The sequence below is a fragment of the Pteropus alecto genome, unplaced genomic scaffold (assembly GCF_000325575.1).
Source record: "Pteropus alecto unplaced genomic scaffold, ASM32557v1 scaffold177, whole genome shotgun sequence".
NCBI classification, from domain to species: Eukaryota; Metazoa; Chordata; class Mammalia; order Chiroptera; family Pteropodidae; genus Pteropus; species Pteropus alecto.
In genome coordinates this window covers 12,725,051-12,741,499 of record NW_006442207.1, presented here as the reverse complement: position 1 = coordinate 12,741,499, position 16,449 = coordinate 12,725,051, and the positions used below count along the sequence as shown (strand labels likewise).

Sequence of the window (16,449 nt, the reverse complement as noted above, 5' to 3'; positions counted from 1 at the left end):
CACTCTCCCTGGCTCTTGGGGAAAATTCTCTTCCCTCCAACCCTTATCACTGACCCCTTCCCTTTCTCTCCTGCCCTCTCCAGCAGTGTGACCCAGAAAAGATGATCACAGAGAGCAAGTTCCTCCAGCTGGAGTCACTGCAAGAGCTCATGAAGGTACAGAATGAAGAGAAAGAAATGGAAGGGTTGGCTGGGTCTGGAAGGGAAGATAGGACAGTGGTGTTTGCCTCAATTTCTGTCAGGGCAGGGCCAATGGCTGCCTACTTTCTAGCCGTTGTTCTCTTCTAGTCTTTGGTCTCAGTGACGCCAGATGAAGAGACATATGATGAGGAGGATGCTGCTTTCTGCCTAGAGATGCTGCTGAGGATTGTGCTGGAGAACAGGTAGAAGGCAGTCTTTAGCAGGCCTCAAACTGGGTTTGTGCCAACGGGACGGAAGCCTGGATCCATCTTGCTGAGTAGGCTCTAGAGCAGCAGCCCCCAACCTTTTTGGCACCAGGAGGACTGGTGCTCCTATGAAAATCTAATGCTTGCTAATCTGAGATGGAGCTGAGGCGGTGATGCTAGTGCTGGGGAATGGCTGCAAATACAGATGAAACTTCACTCCCTGGCCCGCCACCTCACCTCCTGCTCTGCAGCCTGGTTCCACGGCCCAGGGTTTGGGGACCCCTGCTTTAGAGGCAAGAAGTACATGAAGCTATAGACAATGGAAGAGAAGCTTGTTATACCTGTCTGCTTAGGGTATAATATTAATGAGCCCTGAAAGGCTTGGCCTGAATCAAAAAGGGAGGCTTATTGACCAGTGGCCTCTCCAGCTGAAACTATCCTCATCCTTTTCGTTCCTCAGGGACCGTGTGGGCTGTGTGTGGCAGACTGTTCGAGACCATCTTTATCACCTGTGTGTCCAGGCACAGGATTTCTGCTTCCTTGTGGATCGGGCAGTGGTGGGGCTGCTGCGCTTGGCCATTCGGCTACTCCGAAGAGAAGAGATTAGTGGACAGGTAAACAGGGTGTACCTGGGAGGGCAGAAAAGTATGCAAGGAACTAAAGTCACAGTCTCAGTTGTGGATATGACCTGAAACAGTACATTTAGTGCCCCATAGCATGAACCCACTGACCAGCCACAGGGCTAGGGGAATCTAACAGGTGGCATTGAGTCTAGAATGGTCTCAAGTATGAAGCCGGTACTCAGCACCTCTGCAGGCTCCTATAAATCTGTTCTTTAGGGCTGGATGGCTGCTGCTTTGTGGTAGTTCCAGCTCTATACCTGGTTCCTCTCATGCTTAGGACCCTCCTGTGATCTCTTGGCCCAACTATAAAAGACAGACAGCATAGAACTAATGAGTGAGTTCAGCAAGGTTCCAAGATATAAAATCAACACAAAAATTAATCACATTTCTATATACTGACAATGTATGGAAAGTAAACCCAAAAACACAATACGATGTACAAGTGCTCAAAAAGACCCCCCGAAATTCTTAGATATATACCTAATAAAACATGTATAGGATCTGTATGCTGAAATTACAAAATGCTAATGGAAGAAATCAAAGAAGACCTAAATAAGCGAAGAGGCATATCATGTACATGGATTAGAAGATACAATGTAATAAAAATGTCAGTTCTCCCCAAATTGATCTATAAATTTAATGCAACTCAGATGAAAATTCCAACAGGGTTTTTTGTAGACATAGATAAGCTTACTCTAAAATTTATATGGAAAGGCACAGGCCCTAGAATAGCTAGACATCTTGAGAAGGAAGAAAACGATATTAAGGCTTACTGTATAGCTATAGTAGTAATAAGACTGTGTGGTATTGCTGGAGGGATAGACACATAGATCAGCGGAACAGAAGAGAGAACCAGAAATGGACCCATACAAAGATGCTCTACTAATTTTTTGACAAAGGTATAAAAATAATTCAGTGGGGGAAGCATAGCCTTTTCAATCGCTGAAGCAATTGAAATTCATAGTTGGGAAAAATGAACTTTGACCAAAGCCTCATTCATACCTTATACAAAATTTAACTCCAGATGGATCATAGATTTAAATGTAAAATATAAAACTATAAAACCTTTAGGCAGAAACATAGGTGGATATCTTCAGGAGCTAGGCAAAGAGTTCTTATACTTGATACCAAAGAACAGTCTATAAAAGGAAAAAATGATGAATTAGACTTCACCAATATTTAAAAATTCTACTTTATCATAGCCCATGTGAAAAGGATAAAAGACAAGGAGCATATGTTTGCAAATTACACATTTGAAAAAAGACTAGTGTCTAAAATATAAAAACTCAAAACACAGCAGCAAAACAACCTAATTAGACAATGGACAAAAGATATGAACGGACATGTCACTGAAGAAGATATACAGATAGTAAATAAGCATGTGAAAACATTAAATGATGTTCAACATCATTAACCAGCAGGGAAATAGAAATTAAAGCTGCAATGAGATATCTTTACACACCTATCAGAATGGCTAAAATAAAAATACCAAATGCTGGCAAGGATGTGGGTCACTCATACATTGCTGGTGGGAATGTAAAATGGTGCAGCTACTCTTTTAGCAGTTTCTTATAAAACTAAACATGCAGTTACCACAGAATCCAGCAATTGCACTCTTGGGCATTTACCCCAGAGAAATGGAAGCCTACTTTCTCATGAACTATAGATGAATGTTAATAGACGCTTTATTTGTAATAGCCAAAAACTGGAGTTGGCTCAGATGATTTTCAAGAGGTGAATAGTTAAACTGTGTTAAACTGTGGTACATATGTACCATGGAATACTATTCAGCAGTTAAAAGCAACAAACTATTGCTGCATACAACTCGGATGAATCTCCAAGGAATTATGGTACATGAAAAATGCCAATCCTTAAAAGGTTGTATACTACATAATTTCATTTATATAAATTTTTGAAATGACATGGTTTTGGAAGTTGTAGACAGATTGCCAGGGTTAAGGATGGGCCCAGGAAAGAGGCAGGTGTGGTTATAAAAGGGCAACATAAGGGATCCTGTGGTGTTGGAACCATTTAGCGTCTTGACTAGTGGTGACTACAAACCCACACAGGTGATTAAACTGTGTAGAACTTCATACACACATGAGTAGAAGTAAAACTGAGGAAATCTGAATAAGATCAGTAGATTGTACCAATGTCAGTGTCCTGGTTATGATACTATACTGTAATTTTGCATAATGTTACCATTGAAGTAAACTGGGCAAAGTGTATTAGGGCCTCTTTGTATTATTATAACTACATCTGAATCTATAATTATTTCAAGGAAATTTTTAATTTAAAAAAAAAACCCTGAACTAAAGAAAAGACCAGCAGCTGTACCCTAAGTTAGGTCCTAGCCAAACTGTCCTCACTGGCCTAAGGAGTCTGGTGGGAAAGGAGATCAGCCAAGAAGTTGTGTGCCACTTCCCACTCCCCACCCCCACCCCAGGTACTGCTCTCCCTTCGCATTTTGCTGCTAATGAAGCCCAGCGTGCTGTCCCGAGTCAGTCACCAGGTAGCCTTTGGGCTCCACGAACTCCTTAAGACCAACGCAGCCAACATCCACTCAGGTGATGACTGGGCCACCCTCTTCACACTGCTGGAGTGCATTGGCTCAGGTGTGAAGCCTCCAGCTGCCCTGCAGGCCACAGCCAGGGCCGATGCACCTGATGCTGGTAAGCCCCTTCCCAAAGAGAAGTTATGGCCCCAGGGGTTAAGACAGGAAAACAAAACAGGTTATTGCGTTCATCAGATTAAATACCCGTGGCTTCTGCCATCTGCTCCAGAGCTTCCTGTGCCCACTGGCCTCTCTAGCACATCCGCAGGTTAAGCAGCATGAAGGCAAGTAGGCGGTGGAGAAGGCTATGAAGCCAGGCGTACTGCTGTCCTGAGGACTATTTTCTCAGAAACTGTGTCCTCACTGCTACCTTCCTTCTCTGACAGCTGCTACTAGATGCGTCAGGAGCCCAAATTAACCTGCTTCTCTGTTTAGTCAAGAGAGAAGCTGTCCAGACCATTCTTCAGCCCTCTGGTGGCAAGGCTGAAACTAAGCCAGACCAAGAAAAAGGAGAGGCCAGGCTTCAGCACCTTCCTTCTGTGAGCTGAAATTATCCCTCTACCCAATGTCCCCATCCTCACCTTGACTCTGCCTTTATTTCTACTGGCTCAGGGGCCCAGTCAGACAGTGAACTCCCATTCTACCATCAAAATGACATGAGCCTGGACCGAGGGTACACTTCCGATTCGGAGGTTTACACTGACCATGGCAGGCCTGGCAAGATCCACCGATCAGCCACAGATGCCGATGTGGTTAACAGCGGTTGGTTAGTGGTGAGTGAGCATATGGGCAGCGGGTGAGTCTTCCCTCCTTGGCCTATGGGAAAGATTCCTCGTCCTCTGAGAGGACATCTAGGGGAAGATTCAGATCAAGCCTGGGTTCCCAGTGCTTCTGTGTACTTTACAGGTGGGGAAGGATGACATCGATAACTCCAAGCCAGGGTCTGGGCCCATCCGGCCAGGCCCTTCACCTCTGGTCAATCAGTACAGCCTAACAGTGGGGGTGGACCTCGGGCCACATGACACTAAATCCCTGCTTAAGTGTGTGGAATCACTGTCCTTCATCGTGCGTGATGCTGCCCACATCACACCCGACAACTTTGAGCTCTGCGTCAAGACTCTCCGCATCTTTGTGGAGGCCAGTCTTAATGGCGGTAGGTCACCTGATGAGGGAGCAATTGGGGAGTAGCCATGCGAATATACAAAGGAGAGGGAGGCAAGGGTATCTGTGCCTTTGGATGTGGAAATATGACCTGGGTCTGGCTCTGCTCAGGGTGCAAGTCCCAGGAGAAACGTGGTAAGAGTCACAAATATGACAGCAAAGGGAACCGCTTTAAGAAGAAATCCAAGGAGGGCTCAATGCTTCGGCGGCCTCGAACTTCCAGCCAACATGCCACTCGGGGCGGACATAGTGATGACGACGAGGACGAAGGCGTGCCTGCCAGCTACCATACAGTGTCTTTACAGGTCAGTCAGGACGTAAGTATGACACCCTCTACTTCCTCTCCTCTCCCTGCACCTGACATTGGGAGTCTGGGTGGGGCCAGGGACAGCCAAGGCTGATAGGAAGGGCCCTCAGCTACCACCTCCACAATGTTCCCCTGTCCAAGACCACCTATAAGTCTTTGTTTAATTTTTAAATTAAGGTCTATTTTTCAAATAAGTAATTATGCACATGGTACAAAATTCAAAAGGTACAAAAGGGTAAACAGATAAAAGTAAGCCCATTCCATTCCTGTCCCTAGTCACTAAGTTCCCCTCACCAGAGGCAACGACTGCCGCCAGTTTCTTATCTATCTTTCCAGAGTTATTTTGTGTCTATTCAAGGCATAGAAAGTTTAGTTTATGAGCAGACTTTATATCACTAAATAAATGGAGAAAGAACTGCCTTAAGTAGACTACCTTAGAAAAATGATGAAAACACAAATTAGTAAATCTGGCCAGACACTATTGGCCATCAAAGCCTCTAAGCCTGAGGCGTGCTCTCTCTTTTTATAATGAGATTAACATGATGAGTTTTTTTATCTGTTAGGTGTAAAAGAGAATCGAAAAGTATCTTTCTCACTATGGGATTCAGAATTATTAGATACCTAGTCCATACTCCTCCTCAAGTCTCCTCTACTAGGAGTTATACCTAGTTTTGGGAAACACTGTCCAGACTGGGCAACTAGCTCATGAAATCAAGGAAGGAGTGGTGAGAGGGGTGGAGCATGGAGCATTGGTACTCGGGGTTCCCTTGAGGACTCAGTCAGGGACAGTGTGGGATAGAGGGTTCACCAGACCTAACCCCACCCATGTCCTGCCCCTCCTATGACCCCAGTTACTAGACCTGATGCACACCCTGCACACGCGGGCAGCCTCTATCTACAGCTCATGGGCGGAGGAGCAGCGCCACTTGGAGACAGGTGGCCGGAAGATCGAAGCGGATTCACGCACCCTTTGGGCCCACTGCTGGTGCCCTTTACTGCAGGGTAAACCTCCTGGGAGCAGGCAGGGCAGGGGCAGAGGTGGAGCTGGAACTCGGGAAGTACCAGGATCAGGATGCCTGAAGGGTCCTGAGCCTGTTCTCGCTCTCAGGCATTGCCTGCCTGTGCTGTGACGCCCGGCGCCAGGTGCGGATGCAGGCACTGACCTATCTGCAGAGAGCACTACTGGTACATGATCTGCAAAAGCTAGATGCCCTGGAATGGGAGTCCTGTTTTAATAAGGTAGGACTTCCTTCTAGTCTTAAGGTAAAGTTCAAATCCTTAAGACAAGGACAGCCAGGCAGCCTGAAGAGCCCCTAATGTCAATCCTTGGCCTGCATCATACCTTCCCTTCTGCTCTGTACCCATCCACCCAGCCCCTGCCTGCCTTGGGGCAAGGCTGCCAACTACTGCCCCTGCTAGGGAGATGTTGGCTCTTTACCCACCAGGTGCTGTTTCCTCTACTGACCAAGCTCTTGGAGAATATCAGCCCTGCAGATGTGGGCGGGATGGAAGAGACCCGGATGAGGGCTTCCACACTGCTCTCTAAGGTACTGCTCACCACCCTACACCCACCCATTTTCCCACACACGCCTCTTCCCTAAGAGAGAAGCCAAGGCTTCTGATAGGACCTAGAGATGCAAGTACTCAGGATCCCCAACTACAGAGGCTCACTGGTAATTAAGGACCCGGGAGGATTCTGGAATTCAGAGGAATCTCCGATCTAAGATTCTCATGCAAGATAGGGCAGGCTTGCCAACCAGCCTTGGAGAGGGGTAGAAGGTGCCTACCCTACCCTTGGCTGAAAGGTGCTGGTGGGCCATAGGTCTTTCTGCAGCACCTGTCTCCACTGCTGTCGCTCTCTACCTTTGCGGCCCTCTGGCTGACCATCCTGGATTTTATGGACAAGTACATGCACGCAGGCTCCAGTGACTTACTGGTATGTTCTACCTCAGCCCGACTCCTGCTGCCTACTTCCCCTCCCACCTGCTGAGAAGACTTACTGTTTCCCCTTGATGTCTACCTCCTCCTTACCATGTTCCCCTGTGCCCTTTTTCCTGTTCTCATGGTCCCGCTGCTACCTGCAGTCAGAGGCCATCCCAGAGTCTCTGAAGAACATGCTCCTGGTGATGGACACAGCAGAGATTTTCCACAGTGCAGATGCCCGAGGAGGCAGCCCCTCAGCCCTCTGGGAGATCACCTGGGAGCGCATTGACTGTTTTCTGCCCCACCTTCGAGATGAGCTTTTTAAGCAGACTGTCATCCAGGGTAGGGAGTTCAGCACAACTTTATCAAAAAGAGTCTGGAGTGAGAGGCTCCATAGTGTAGCAGTTAGCAAGTCTGCTTTAGACATAGAAGGTCTGGGTTTGCGCCCCAGGTGGAGCCACGGACCCTACCCCGGATGCACCAGGCCCCAGGGGCACCAGGCCCCGGGAGCACGCTGTGAGCGTGTGGGAGGAGACACCCTACCTTCAGAGATCCAGTTCTTAAGGGGAAACGACAACATCCATAGGTCAGGGGTGGAAGTAGAGGGGAGGGGAATTAAAGGGGGGGGGGGGAAGTCTGGAGCTAACTAGTTCCCTGTGCCCTGGGTGAATGGGAAGACTGATGGGTAGTCAGGTCTCTGCTTGAAAGAAAGGGCTAAATGCTGCCGTCTGGATTCTCTGCCCTCCCCAGACCCTATTCCCATGGAGCTTCATGCCCAGAAACCTCTGGCCTCAGCCCACCTGACTCCTGCTGCTGGAGACACCAGGACACCTGGCCATCCACCTCCCCCAGAGATGCCCACTGAGCTGGGGGCCTATGGTGAGTCCCTCTGGGCCAGCCTGCGGAGTATTGAGCAGGAAGCAGGAGGCCTAAGAAGAGGCCCAGGGTAGCTTGGGAGTGCTGCTGAGCATGGGCAGTGAGTCAGGGGAAGGAGGGAACCAGAGAATCCTGTTTACCTGCTTATCATATGGGAAATGGCAAGACCAAATGGGCTATGATGAGCTAGTTGCTTAAGATTTTCAGGCTTGGGAGGAAAAGACTGGGTCAGGGACTTAGAGGATATACAGAAGTTGCCCTTCAGGGACTCTAGTAAAGACCAGACCAAAATTAACTGGAAGTGCAGCAAAAGAGGTAGAGGGCAGAGAAAAGGTAGCTGGACATTGGAATGCATTTCAAAGGAGACTCCCACCTATGTAGCCTGGGCTCAGGGAACGGGGAGGAACAGTGGTCAATAAACCAGCTAAGGAGTGTGAGGGAGTCTGACTGCAGACACCTTGCTCCTCCTGCAGACTTTGAGAAGCCTGACGACCCTCGACCTGCCAACAGCAGTTCCCTGGGATCACCAGCAGCGTCTAGCCCTAGCAGGCTGAGCCCTACCCCAGAAGGGCCTCCACCTCTGGTTCAGCCCCCACTGATCCTGCAGCCTTTGGCTTCGCCACTGCAGGTGGGCGTGCCACCCATGACTCTGCCCATCATCCTCAACCCTGCTCTCATTGAAGCCACCTCACCAGTGCCCCTCCTGGCCACACCCCGCCCCACAGACCCCATGCCCACCTCTGAAGTCAACTAAGGCAGGCCCCTCAGAGATCAGGACCAGTCCTACCAGGCTGTTCCTGGTCCCCCCTTCCAGCTGTCCCAGGGGCCACAAACTCTTTAAGCCCAACCCAAGCTGCTGCTGCTGCTGCTGCTACTTGGATGGGGACCTGAAAAAGAACTTTTATAGCCCTTCCTGGGGCCCACAGTCAGGCTGCAGGACCTTCTTCCTCCTCTGCCCTCCATTTTTGGGGGTGCAACCTGAGAGCATACTCAGGTAACACCTGCAGCCTGGCAGCTCTGGGGAGGCATCACTGTGTCCACCCTCATGCCCCTCCTGCCTGTGGTCAGGCATTGAGAGCTAAGCTAACCACTCTGCACTTTGTTTCCCTCTCCCATCCCCATCCCCATCAGCCCTGGGCCACTTCCTCCAGTTCTTCCTCTTTTATTAATTAGTTGGTCAATTTGGAAAGTTGATTGGCACCATGGAGGGTGGGCAGATGGGGCTAGACAGGGGGACTGCCCACAGGAGCAGTACATATGTACATATGGAAAAACGGGACAACAGTGGACTTTTTATGATGTAATAAATGTCTTAGTACCAAGTACATATAAACATATGGAAAAATGGGACAACAGTGGACTTTTTATGATGTAATAAATGTCTTAGTACCAACATCATTGCTTTTCCCTCTTGTCTCCTTTTTGAGCTTGTGAGTACCATGTTATTAGGATATTGGGCCTTGCGTGAGCGGAAGTGACACGGAGCCTACCAATAACAGTCTGGCCCATGTGGCCCCCACCTCCAGCAGCAGCAGCAGCAGCAGCACAGAAGTGTACCCCTGTCACCAGGGATGTGCCAGGGGTTTGGGCAGTTGTCCTCTTCTCTGTTCCAAGGGAGAAGACACCTGAGACAGCTCAGCAGGGAAACGAGAGCTGAGCTGTGGTTATCCAGAAATCTTCTCTCAGATGCGCCTCATGGTCCAGGAACACAGAGGGCGCCTCATGGTCCAGGAACATAGAGGAGCCCATGGGGCTTAGGGGGGCCGTCTTACCCACAGCTGTGATCATGTGTGTATCTGGGCACAGGGCTTTCATTTTGACCTTTTCATTTTGTTGAGGAGGGACAGTTTCTTCCTCCCCACAGCCTCCATCCATCCTAGTCACTGGAGCGTGATTGGAGAACCCCTCCCCTTCTTTGCCTTTTCGTCAGCGTAAGACAGGTGAGAGTGTGCATGGGGCTGTGTGGCCGCTACAGGGCTGAGGTACTGTGGGTAGGATACAGAATACTATGTATTAAGCTTTCCCAAATGAAACATGTATATCCTCTTGGTTTCCTCCTCTGTAATGGTCCCTTTTCCCCTCTGGAGGGAGGGGAATGCAGGGAGTGGTACCCTGTTGTACTACCACAGAGAGTTAGGGGCACTCACCCTCTTCATTTGGGCCCAGCTGGCTGTGTGATCTTTCAGCACATGGGGCTTCTCTGTGCTCAGCACAACAATGCGGATGTTACTGGGAGTCTGGACCTCTGTAAGTGCCCTTCTTGGGTGTAGAAAAGGGCTTCTCAGAAATGGAAACAGCCTGATGTGGAAAAATACTGACATGAGACCTAAAGCTCCTACACTAGTTTCTACCTCTTCCCTACCTTCTCCCCCAGTAGTCCAGACCATGCCTGGTTTGTTTCCACACTAACCAGAAGCCTTCTCTGCCCTCTGCCCCTGCCCCTGCCCCTGGAGAAATTACAAGTATGACTATACTCATAATCTGTACTTTATGAATACAGAAAAGCCTGGATCTACAGCCAGGAAAACACTAGGGCCCTTTGCTTGATGACAGCTACGATATCTCTTTACAATACAAGCCCCACAAGCTCTGCCTTAGCAGCTACTGTGCATTTCCCTGTGGGGGAGATAAGGTTGGCTGCTGCAAGGAAGTCTGGAAAAACATCTTATGAACAAAGGAATATGACAAATCTGTTCCTCAATTGGTCTGCAAATATTAGAAAATGAGCTAGAGTGACCACAAACTGATCAACTCCCTATCACATATCAAAAACATTTGTTGGAAGTCTTCTGTTACAGAAAGATCAGCTGACGTATACATGACTTGTATTGTTGACAATGTTGTCTTAGAGAAAGTAAAGGAAGCTACAAGAGAAAATATTCAGGCCTTAATTCTGACGAACAAGGAAGAATAGCTTGGTGATATAAAAGTCACACACACACACACACAAACACACACACACAATCTTGTGACCTTGTAGAAAAGTAATACAGTAATTCAGAGAGAAATGCTGTTCTTAATGATGTCTCCTGTAAGAACTCTAGGATAGCAGATTTCAACAAGTTCAGAGGAAAGCTAGAGACCTAAGACCCTACCAGGGAGAAGTGATTTTGTTGGAGCACTCATATCTGTCAGTGTCAAGTGCACTGCTCACACAACCTTGCAGAGGCATTTACTACTCTTACAAATGAGGCAACAGCAACAGAGAGGCCAAGTCCCTGGGAAGTTAGGGAGTTGGGACTCAACCCTAGGCCTGTCTTTCCTGTGACTCTTCAATTCAAAAGTGGTGGTGGTATGGAAACTCTCCAAAACTACAGATTTGACTTAACTATAGAGTTAAACCCATCATAGATTGAAAATATCATAAATCAAAAATGCATTTAATACACCTAACCTACCAAACATCATAGCTTAGTGTAGCCTACCTTAAACATTCTCAGAACACTTACATTAGCCTACAGTTGTGCAAAACCATCTAACACAATGAATACACTGCAGAGTATCAGTTACCTTCATGATCACGTAGCTGACTGGGAGCTAAAGCTCGCTGCCACTGCTTAGCATCAAAAAGAGTATACAAAAGAGTATCATACAGTAAGCATTTCGCTAGCCTGGGGGAAGATCAAAATTCAAAGTTTCTACTGAATGCATATCACTACCGCACTATCGTAAAGTCGAAAAAGCTTAGTTCAAACCATTGTAAATCAGGGATGGTCTGTATATACATTTTTTGTAGCTTTTCATGAGAAATAAAAGGTTGAGCATCTGAAGAAACAGGCTATTACCTACCTAAAGAGCAAAGCATTCACTAGGAAACTGGAAAGAGATACAACCAAGAATAAATGTGAGTTTCCCAAGCACATAATAATAATATCAGGAAGAATAAATTACTAGTTAAGTTTGACAGGAGTCAAAAGTTATGCATGGATTTTTGACTGCGGAAACATTCGTGCCCCTAACTGCACATCGTCCAAAGGTTAACTACAGAATTAGCTACAATGGACACACACGCCCCTAAAAAATGCTAGGAACAACAAAAAAATGTGGCCATTCCAGCTCTCATGTATTTGCCTTTGCTAGGGCTCGCTGCTGGTGAGACAAATAGCCTTGAGGAAGCAGAACCCCTCCGCTCCTGGGCTTCAGTCAAGAAGTTTAGTTCAACAGTTTATCACTCTTTTCTTGAAATATTCTTCACTGGGTTTCTGAGTCACTAGCTTTTCTTGATTCTCTCCTGCTTCACTGGCCATGCCTTTTCAATTTCCGTTATTTGCTCTTCCTCATCTCCACAGCCTCTGAACATTAGAATGCCCCTTTGTCCTCGATTCCTTTTTCTACACTCAAATTGCTAGGTAATGTCCACTGTCAAGACTTTAAATACCATCCATTACACTGACTCTATGTCCAACTACCTGGATCATCTCCATTCGCATGCCTCATAGGCTCTCAAACTTAACAAATTTAAAAGGAAAAATTCTTGATTACTCCCCTATAAATCTGTTCCTCCCCCAGTCTGCCTCATATTACTAAAGGAAAACTCCATTCTTCCAAGTTCTTACGCCATACTGACCCCCACTTTTCTCACATCTTGCATCCAGTTCCTCAGCAAGTCTTGTTGCTTCTATCTTTCAGATCTATCTACAATGGGACTACTTCTCACCATCCTCACCAACTACCACCCAAGTCTAAGCCACTACTAGTCTGCTGGTCTCCCTCCTACATTCTACTCCCATGATCTCTATCCTCTCCACATAGCAGCCAGAATGGATCTTTTAAAAATATGTCAGAACAATTTCACTTCACTGCTCAAAACCGTCCCATGGCTTTCCATGGGAATAAAATCCAAATTTCTTTCTTTATCCTACCTAACTTTTCTTCACATATGCCAAACACATTCTTATCAGACCTTTACGCTGTTAACCCCTCCCCCTGGAATGCTCTTCCCTCAGATATCCACATAACTCACTCCCTCACTTTTTTTAAGTCACTGTTCAAATGTTATCAGAGAAGTCTCCCCTGCCTGCCACATACAAAGCCCTTATCACTCTTTACCCCCTTACCTACTTTTTTTCCATAACACATCACCATTTGACACATTATACATCCCTTTGATTTTTATCTGCAAACAAGGACATTGTCTCCTGGAGTAGGCCTTCACTATTTCTCGGTGAATGAATTAGAGTGGATTTATAGTGCCTCTGCTTTGGGCCAAGTGTAGCGCTAGGACTAGGTACAGCAACAGAGATAATTATTAGGTTGGAAACTGGTGGGACAAGCAATGAAGAGGTTTCCTAAGCCCAGATGGATGAGACTATCGCAACTAACAATAAACTTTGAGTCAGCTAAAATTTCCAGGTCAACATTGGGAATTGTTGGAGGTGACTGATGAGTGTATGGGGGTTCATTATACTATTCTCTCCACTGTTTACATGTTTGAAAATTTCTTTAATAAAGGTTTTCCTTTTTTAATCTCCGGATAAATTATAGCTCAGAATCTTATGACTAAAATAGCTCAACCCTAGGAGTGCTTTTAGAGACCTGTGGAGACTGGAAAAATTCATGCTAGTGGTTTATTAGCACTTTATTTTCAATACACAACTTTTATTGTATTTTTATTGTGTTTTTAAAATATCACAAATAAGTCTAAGGAATCATCTGACATCTTGGCATTTTGGACAACTTTGACCTTATTCATCAGCCTACTGAAAACTGTTTCTTTTTAAGAAACATATACCATCCAAAAATTTTCTGATATCCTTGTTTCGAACTGTTATAGCTTGCTAAATCAAAGCAGCTAAATTTGATACAAGTTGAATGTCATTTCCTTCCAGAATTAACTCATATTTCTGGGCTTGAGATACTGAACAAGCAATGCCTGACCTCATTCGAACCATGCAGATACATTTTTCACTCAAGAAATTCAGATTTCAAAAAGAGAACCATTCCTCTGAATAACGATGTTGTGGGGGAAGTGAGCATACACAGGTCTCATCTTGTAAAGAAAGCCCAATGTAACACCCTTGATCATGTTCTGTACACTACCACAGACAGTACGAACAGTAGCCAGTTCCTTTCTATTTCCCCACCATTTGTCAACCTGGAGCCTCTTCCTTTTCTTTCCAAGGAGACCGAGTCCTACATTGATGTGATTGAAGTTCCACTGCAGGGTTCCTCTGGGGCCCTTCGTAATAACCATGTGTTCCTTCATAGTGATATTCACATCTTCTGGAATATCTCGACAGTCTGATTGCTAAGAACAGTCTTTATCCTTGCAGTAGATGCAGCCTATTAATATTTTAAAAGGACAATGATAATCAGTGGTGACCAGGACATGTTTGCTAAGTTGAAGTATACCAAACTAACCTCCTTCTATTTTAATTTAGCGGTTAGGGATCTAATTTACAGGGGAATGTAGTAGACACTGTTTCTGGATTTCAGCGAATTGTTGATGGTTTCTTATCATATTCACTTGAAAGGCCCACAGCAGGATGGAAAGGCCTGCTTTGTTTTATACAAATTTTAGGTGAAAGAGCTTCATCCTAGAGTTAACAAACTAGGTTTTAATTCTCCCTCTGTCCCTTTCTGGCTGTATTACTTCACTTCTCTGAGCCTAATTTCTTCATCGGTAAAGTAAGGTACTATTTACCTCCTAAGGTTGTTGGGGGAAGAACAAGAATTTATATTAAAGTACCTTAACATAGCACCTGACACATTCCATTTGTGGACAAAATGAGAAGTAACAGGAAATAGCCCAAATCAAGGGCTGTAAGAGTCTCCCTTTATGCAGAGCTAGTGCAGGCCTGTAATTCCATTATTAAGAAGGTCAAGGGCAAGTTGCAGGAAAGATCTGAAACAACAGCCTGAGTTCCACCGTGAGCCCAAGGTAGGACAACTCCAATAATGGAGATTACTCATGGCAACTCCTAAAGAGAAATTCTACCAAACGAGAGATGTCTAGCCTCAGAGTCAGTACTTTGTGAAATTCTGTACTGACCTTGCTGCCACTAGAAGTGTGAAAACGGACATTGGGAACTATATAAAAGGTGATTTCCTACATGAGAGAAAGTTCGTGCTATTAAGACCGTGGATGCCTTTTTAACTCCCAAACTCCAAATCTCCAAATCTGGATGAATGAGCAAAACCTAAGTATTCCAGATAAACACCTTATTTCCTTCTCCAAAGGCAGAGCTCCGGAGCTCAGGTCTTAAAGTCTGGGCCGCTCTGAACTGCCATTTATAGAATAAGTTTTAGGTCCAGATAGTCTCTTCCAGGAGAGAATGAGAGACTGAGAAAGAGAGGACGATTAGGGAGTCTCTTTGCGGTTCCGGACAGGCCGCCAGATGGCGCCTTGGGACTGACGGCAAGATCAACTTCCTCTTCCCGTGACTCTTCCCGGCAGCGGGGCCCTGCTCTGGGCGATGGACCAGAGGACAGTGCTCATCAGCTTCCCCCTGGGGTTCCCCGGTTTCAGAGGTGGCCAAAGGTTAGGCTCAGCATAAGCCGAGTACCAGCTGGCGCTGCCAACCGTCTGAGGCAGGCCTGGGTGAGTGAGGAGACCGGAGTCAGGGCTCCTCGGCCTGTTGGTGGCGCTCCGTCAGCGGATCCCGCCTCGGGCTGGTCCCTGGCCAGACCCCGCTCCTGACAGTCATCCCCACTCCGCACTCCCCGCGCTGCGCGAATATTTTCCCCCCTAAGGGGCGCGCCTCAGTCGCTTCCGATTGGCTGTGCGCGACGGGAGTTAAACTTTCAGCCAATGAAAAAGGGCATAGGGCGTGACGCACGGAAACGTCACGGGAATTCCCCCCTCCCGGGGGCGGTAAAGGGGTTTTCCCCGCTGTAGTCCTGGTGGCTGGGAGGTGTCGCGACCGGTTCGAGGTGGGTCGGGCCAGGAGAGAAGCCGGAACCGGAGCCGCCGCCGCGGTGAGTGACCAGGTTCAGACCCCCGGGTGGCCGGGACACCGGGAAGGGCGGAGGTAGGGCCCCTAACTGAGGGAGCCCCAGCGATGGAGAGCGGCAAATGCACACACACGAACAAGACACTCGGATACCCATCGACATCCTTGTAAAAAGACACGCGGACCCGTGCGTATGCTGGCGAGTGCACAGCATCTTCCCTGCACTCAGACTCGCACACACAGGCATACACAAATATGCTCACCCATGCACAGGTGCCTGGATCCATACCCTTCACGTACAAACTCAGTAAGTTCACCTATGTGTGTCCTTACACATCAAAACATGCTCAGACATATGTCTATACTGAGAAGTTTAAGGAAGCTCACCTATATACAGACATGTTCAGTTGCACACGCATTTTGACGCCGAGCACACACAACACGCATGCAAGCACATGGGCCGAAACACACTGTATACCTGTGATGGAGACACACATGTATTACACACAGGCTATGGGACTGGGGTAGGGGCGTGAGCACCCAAAACAGATGCCGTGTGGAAATCAAAGGCTGCCGAGATGTTTCGGGGGAAAGAATAGAAGAGCCCATACCAAAGAGCAGACACCTTTCCTCCACCCTCCCCGCGACCCCAGGGACCAGTTCTCGGGGCAGAACCCCGGGGCCCCCAACTGGGAAGAGCCCCCACCTACGCCCTCGGGAAGGAGGCC

General features: G+C 47.2%; 2 protein-coding genes and 1 pseudogene across 3 annotated transcripts in view; 2 read left to right on the top strand and 1 right to left on the bottom strand.

Moving 5' to 3' along the window:
* Positions 1-9,151, top strand: part of GBF1 (golgi brefeldin A resistant guanine nucleotide exchange factor 1) — a 101,714-nt gene extending 92,563 nt beyond the window's left edge. Inside the window, 14 exon segments of the mRNA XM_025039131.1 lie at positions 84-155; positions 288-382; positions 846-999; positions 3,455-3,680; positions 4,175-4,335; positions 4,469-4,715; positions 4,835-5,040; positions 5,882-6,032; positions 6,139-6,269; positions 6,476-6,577; positions 6,853-6,966; positions 7,115-7,295; positions 7,704-7,832; positions 8,303-9,151. Coding sequence (XP_024894899.1) covers positions 84-155; positions 288-382; positions 846-999; positions 3,455-3,680; positions 4,175-4,335; positions 4,469-4,715; positions 4,835-5,040; positions 5,882-6,032; positions 6,139-6,269; positions 6,476-6,577; positions 6,853-6,966; positions 7,115-7,295; positions 7,704-7,832; positions 8,303-8,583 — 2,250 coding nt within the window. The 3' untranslated portion in view covers positions 8,584-9,151.
* Positions 9,152-13,525: 4,374 nt separating this feature from the next.
* Positions 13,526-16,140, bottom strand: LOC107196327 (annotated as a pseudogene).
* Positions 15,621-16,449, top strand: part of NFKB2 (nuclear factor kappa B subunit 2) — a 7,714-nt gene continuing 6,885 nt past the window's right edge. For both annotated transcript variants that reach the window (XM_006920916.3, XM_006920915.3), the window contains exon 1: positions 15,621-15,746. The gene's annotated coding sequence lies outside the window, so the exon portion shown is untranslated. The remainder of the gene's footprint in view (positions 15,747-16,449) is intronic.